The sequence below is a fragment of the Sipha flava genome, unplaced genomic scaffold (genome assembly GCF_003268045.1).
Source record: "Sipha flava isolate LNK unplaced genomic scaffold, YSA_version1 19195_pilon_pilon, whole genome shotgun sequence".
Lineage (NCBI taxonomy): Eukaryota > Metazoa > Arthropoda > Insecta > Hemiptera > Aphididae > Sipha > Sipha flava.
Window position 1 is genome coordinate 22,675 of NW_020272651.1, and position 6,000 is coordinate 28,674.

General features: G+C 42.1%; 1 protein-coding gene across 1 annotated transcript; it reads left to right on the forward strand.

Annotated features, from left to right (window-relative positions):
- The first annotated feature begins 1,578 nt into the window (after positions 1-1,578).
- LOC112681487 lies at positions 1,579-2,881 on the forward strand. Its single transcript, XM_025551740.1, has 2 exons — positions 1,579-2,518; positions 2,613-2,881. The coding sequence occupies exon 1, from the start codon at positions 1,991-1,993 to the stop codon at positions 2,456-2,458; it is 468 nt and encodes a 155-aa protein (XP_025407525.1). The 5' UTR covers positions 1,579-1,990; the 3' UTR covers positions 2,459-2,518; positions 2,613-2,881.
- The last annotated feature ends 3,119 nt before the right edge of the window (positions 2,882-6,000 follow it).

Sequence of the window (6,000 nt, forward strand, 5' to 3'; positions counted from 1 at the left end):
GAAACGTATACAGATAAGCGATTAGAATAGCACATTCTTACTACGTGCCGGATAGGACTTATAAAAGATTTTCTAACATTTGAACGGATAGACTTAGGGGAAAGATTCAAAGGTCATTGAAAAGAGGACCATTGTAGGATATTTTAGAAATTTTAAAAACTGAAGCGGCATTAATCAAAGAGATATACTAGGTCATACAAGAGGGTCACAACAGAAAGTAGGTCAAACTCCAAAAGTAGGTCAATTAATAAAGCAGGTCAATAAGTTAAACAAATGGGTCAAAAGAAAGTAGGTCAATAGATCATTCAAAGTGGGTCACAACAGAAAGAAGACCAGTGGGCTGTACACAGAAGGCAATACACGCAAGGAGATTATTTAATAAGCAGGCCCCATCAGGGGCAAACACCCTGTTGTTGGGGTGCAAGCATTGCAATAACAGTTTAACCCGGCTTGGTCGTGAAAGGCAACTAACAGGGTTAAAATAGGAGACTATGAAGTTCCCCAACGGACCCTACCATCAGGGGCACAGAGTCCCCTAGCAGCATCAAGGGGGTATGGAACTTGGTGCTGCACACAGGCTCTCCACTAGCCGTCGGGGGCGCTAGAATAGTGGGAAAGACTTAGGTCTCGGGTTGACCCACCGATGTCAACTAAAAACCGAATCGGTACCACGGGAGAGGGGAGCCCCACCACACGTCGGACCGGCTCGGACTTTGGTCCGGTGCTGGTGGTCCATATGACGACCCGGTTGACGAAAGTCGACTGAACGGACGGACCTCGTATATAGCTCCTTAGAGCTAACACACGGTGTCCGGTTGTAAGGCGCTAGCCGAACTCAAACCCGGATCGACATGTCCCTATTTACTGTTCAGTTATGCTTATCATACCCCTTTTTTGTTCCTGCTTGATACTGTCCCATCTAATTTTTAGATCTAATGGTAATTGTCCCGCTAGGACTTGTAGTGCTTCCGTTGACGTAGTCCTGTAGGCTCCCATTACCGCTAATAATGGTATCCTTTGTGCTCTACTTAATTTCTCTATTTCTGTTTTGTTTCAATCTTTCCTCCATATTATAGCAGCATAGGTTGTTCTTGGTATATATATCGTTTTGTAAAGAATGAGTGATGTATTAAATTTTATTCCCCATTCCCTACCTAGTATACCTTTCATTCTGCTGAATTCTGTTGTTTTCTTCTGCACTGTTTCCGTTATTTGTGTTTTGAATTTTAATCCTTGATCTATTGTGATTCCCAAGTATTTTATTTTATTCGCCGTTCTTAATCTATTGTTTCCAAATTCTATAGTGAATCCATGAACTAAGTCTCCTTTCAGTATCATCCCCATGGACTTTGTCGGTGAGAATTGTAATTCATATCTCTCCGCCCATGTTTGGAGATTCCTTAGCTGTTCTTCTGCTTTTTGAATAATTTCGTTGCGTGTGTTGCCTGCAATTAGTTGTACAATATCATCGGCATAGGCTACTCTGTGCGTTTTATCATCTTCACTTCTTTTTAATATACAATTTACCGTTATATTCCACAGTGTCGGGCCAAACCTTGACCCTTGTGGACAGCCCTTTGTTAGTGTCGTTTCTACTTTGATGTTATTGACCATTATTTCCGCTTTCCTGTTTGTCAAGTAACTTCTTGTTATTTTTCTTGATGCTGTGGTCGTTCCAAGTGCCTCCATATCTTCAAACAGAGGACCCCATTTGACATTATCAAATGCTCCACTGATATCTAGAAATATTCCCCATACGTATTTCTCTCTTCTGTCCTTGACCCAATTTGTGACTTCTTCAATTGCTGTGATAGTTGATCTTCCTTTCTTAAATCCGTGTTGGCTACTCTGCGGGATAGGCAGCTGGCATGCTAAAGAGGGAGGTCAATTTAAGTACTCACCCCCTCAAAACTGCCGAAAAGAGTTAAATAACAAAGAAAAGAAAGATAGAATATACCCTAAATGCCCATCTCTCACAGAACTGAGAGAAATGGAAGAAGTAACTGAACAATACAAGAGGGGTATTAACCAAAGGAAATATGAAGAGGCAGAAACAGCTAGTAATTATACTAGCTCGGCCATAGGAACAATATTCAAGGGATATGATGATGAGGAATTAATATGGGATTCCGACGAGATAAGTAAGAGAGAACAAGAAATAGAATACGATGCGGACTTTTTGGAATCTGATGAAGACGATATATCGGAGGAAGAAAAAGATGAAGCAGAAGAAGCACAAAGACTAACTAGACCATTCAATCTGGGACTACCGAAAGGCAGAAGATGTCCCAAAATGGAGGTTACGCAGAATAAAATGAATGAGATAAGAGAAAAAATAGAAATAAGGAATAACAATGCATCAAGGAACAACCAATTAAGTATGGGACGACAAAAGGAAACAAGCCGTCCCACAGCTGAAAGCAATCAACATAGCAAAGAAGTAGAAATCAAAAAATAGAATTTAAAAGATCATAAGATAGTCGATTACACAAGCTCAGAAGGAGAGGAAGAATTTAAAGTACTAAGATTAAGAGGTGGAGCGAAAACCACCTCAGAAAGCAGATTTTCCGTGCCGTGTATACTAATTATAATTATTTTCGTTTCACTTGCAGTCTGGAAATTTTCTTCGTGGGGGACGCAAAGATCAAGCCGCCGGCGTACGAGGAGTTCCGGGCACAGCTCCAGGAATGGCACTACATGCAAACGATGTTCCCGGGCGCCACGCTGACCCGGAACTCCTACAGCATGATCGTTGAAAGGTGGACGATGAACTTGGCGGACTCCATCGCCAAGGAAGTCGTCCGCCACTGCCAGCGGGAGAGGTTCAAGGCGCCCCTTAGTGTCATCCAATTGACTCACGTGGCACGCGATCTGGGGTGCTCCTGGTGGACCAAAAACGAGTTTACCAGGGCCAGGTTGTTGCGCCGCGTGAACAGCGCGCTGCAGCAGCAACTGTAAATATTTTGTAAATATTCTGTAAATATTGTAAATACTGTAAATATTGTAAATATTGTAAATATTGAACTGTTAATAAATAAAACCTGTAAATAAATGTAAATATTAATATGTATATAAAACTGTAAATATGTGAATGTCAACTGTTGACATTATTGTTGCTGTTGAAAATAGTTTGATACTGTTTGAAATTTTTATTATTGTTATTTGCTGTTTCAATTTATCATTGGTAATATAATATTAATGTTTTTATTATTACTTATATAATTGTATATAAAACTGTAAATATGTGAATTTCAAACTGTTGACATTATTGTTGCTGTTGGAAATTGTTTGAAATTTTTATTATTGTTATTTGCTGTTTCAATTTCATTGGTAATACAATATTTGTGTTTTTATTATTATCATTTATTTTGATTGAAATAAAAAAAAAAAGATTGAAAAATGAAAAAGAAATTGTTGTAAAATTCCTATGAAATTGATATATAAGCGTCCCTATCTCATCACTGGACTTGAATATAAATTTTTTTTTTTTTTGGGTAATCCACTTGGATTGTTAATCGGAGACGAGTTGAGTTTTAACGAAATTCATTGAATTGATTTTTAACCTAATAGAACAACGGACGGATTGGTGTAAACAACACTCACCCATACAGTAGACGATTTTTAGGAATAGCCCGACGAAAGGGTTGGTTAGGAAAAAAAGGTTAAGTCGAAACAGTCCCAGGCTTGCGACCCGACGAGCGGTCAACCCTTTTTCGCGTGACGCCGGTCCACCGTCCTCTACGAATCCGACGAATGCATATTTTTTTCACGCGAACCGTTAGTAAACGTTACGGGCAACGTTTTTACCTCTTACGAGCAACGCTCTATCTCCGACGGTTCCTAAGTTACGGAGGGGTTTGAATCGAGCGAAAAAGGTTTGAGTCCCAAGCCTGGGACTGTTTCGACTTTACCGTGTTCTCGTCGCGCGACAAAGGTTTGAGTCCCAAGCCTGGGACTATTTCGTTTTTATTCATGCAAAAGGTAGAGGACGGTCGGACGATCATATTCGGTCCTCATGTGCACGGTCGTACGTCGAACGGTTCGGCTGGTACGAGAAGTCGAAAAAAATAATTTCAAAGTCCAAAAAGTCCCGGGCTCGAGACCCGACACATGCTCAAACCTTTTTCGCGCGACGCCGGGTGGCCGTGAGACATCGCGGCGGCGGTCGAAATTAAAATACAGCTACACCGCCTCGCCGGCCTATGTGCCGATCATGGATTCCGATCGGAGTCCCACGCTTGGGACACGCCGCTCCCGGAATAATCGACTTATCGGCTCGGTTCCACGATATATGGACGAACGCGGCACAACAAATCCGATTTTCCAGGTCCCGAAGCGATAACTTCGATTCCGGCCGAACGGGAGAATTTCGAAAAGTCGAAGTGTCACAACGGACGGAAAGCAAAACCGTAAGCGCCGATACCGAAACTACCCCTATACTTCTGTTATAAACTTTGAAATAAATTGAATAATCAACATTAACGAATAAAACTGTTTAATGGGCCGAATACTTTAACTAAAGAGACTTAACAATCAACATAAACATCAAAACATAACCAAATATTAATAACTATTAACATTTAAACATAATATAATTATATAATACAAAATAATAAAAATGAGTAACTAGAACCGTAAGCGGTCACACACAGCACCAAACGGACATGCACCACACACGAGCGTTACAAAGGAACGAAGACACTCACCACTCAACGGTCGTGGTGTGTAGTCCGATGGCTCTACACGACAGTGTAGCCAACAGCTTCTATCATTCATCTTCTCCTGACATCCCAGACCGTCCTCGGACTGTAGTGTCATAAGCTTGAAGGTAGGCCGGTGGTCTACGGTTACGAACTGGACGCCTACTCGTTTCCTCCTCAGCCGTGGAACTGGACTCTACTGCATCTGACGATAGCATTACATTCTGGCTTTCCGTTGGACACAACTCGTCCTCATCCTCTTGAAGTACCTTCCAGGACTTTAACTCGGGGACATGGGCTGTGGTTGAGTACAGATGTCTGCCGTTCGCAGCAACGTCCGCAACTCGATAGGTATCACTAGGCAACACCTGGATCACTTGCATAGGGTGAACACGGTATCTCACCTGAAGCTTTGACAGTTCTCCTACTCGTGGTTGTCCCTTCATGACAACAACTTCACCGACATCAAACTTAACCCCGTCATAGTGTCTTTTATCATGGGCCAATTTCATGTCCGGTTGCTTGGCAAGTATAACTTTTCTTATTTGTTCTTGCTGTTCGGCAGGATCAGTCCAAGTGTTGGCTGTCTGGCTCAGCTGACGTATTTCGCCACCGTAAAATCTTGGACGATACCCATGTAATGCTTCAAAAGGAGTTTTTGTTGTGGTTTTATTCACAGCATTATTTAAATGACGCTGTATCTCTGGAACCTTCACATCCCAACGTTGATGGTCTTCCGCAGACATTGCCAACAGTGGAATCATGGTCCTATTGGCTCTCTCGACCTGCCCATTTGCCTGAGGATGGCGGGTCGAGTTGAGAGTGTGACGTATACCACGCAATCGACAGAACTCTTGGAAAGACTTGGCAGTAAAGCATGTGCCGCGGTCGCTTATAATCCTGTCTGGCAAGCCTCTTTCTTCACACAGTTGAGTCATAACTCGTATCACACCGGCCGCATCTGTCGAACTCGTTGGATATAACAATATGTATTTGGTCAAATTGTCTACCACGACTAATAGATATCTCTTCCGGTTTACACTGGTTTCAAAAGGTCCAAGGTGATCGACGTGGATCTAACCTGAAACGGGCGTTTTCCAGGTGGAATAGGGTGTAAGAGACCCGGAGTCTTACCAGATGGTAGCTTATGGACTAAACAATCCAAACACATACTTATATGTTGTTTGACATAACGCCAGAGACCCGAAAACCAGTAATCTTCAGTGATTTTCTCGACAGTACGTTCTACTGCAAAATGTCCCTGTAAGTCATGTGCAGCAATCACAATACCCTTGCGCAT

What these genes read in the sequence shown, in the direction of transcription:
- LOC112681487 (XM_025551740.1), top strand. Translation starts at nt 1,991, where the DNA reads ATGGAAGAAGTAACTGAACAATACAAGAGGGGTATTAACCAAAGGAAA.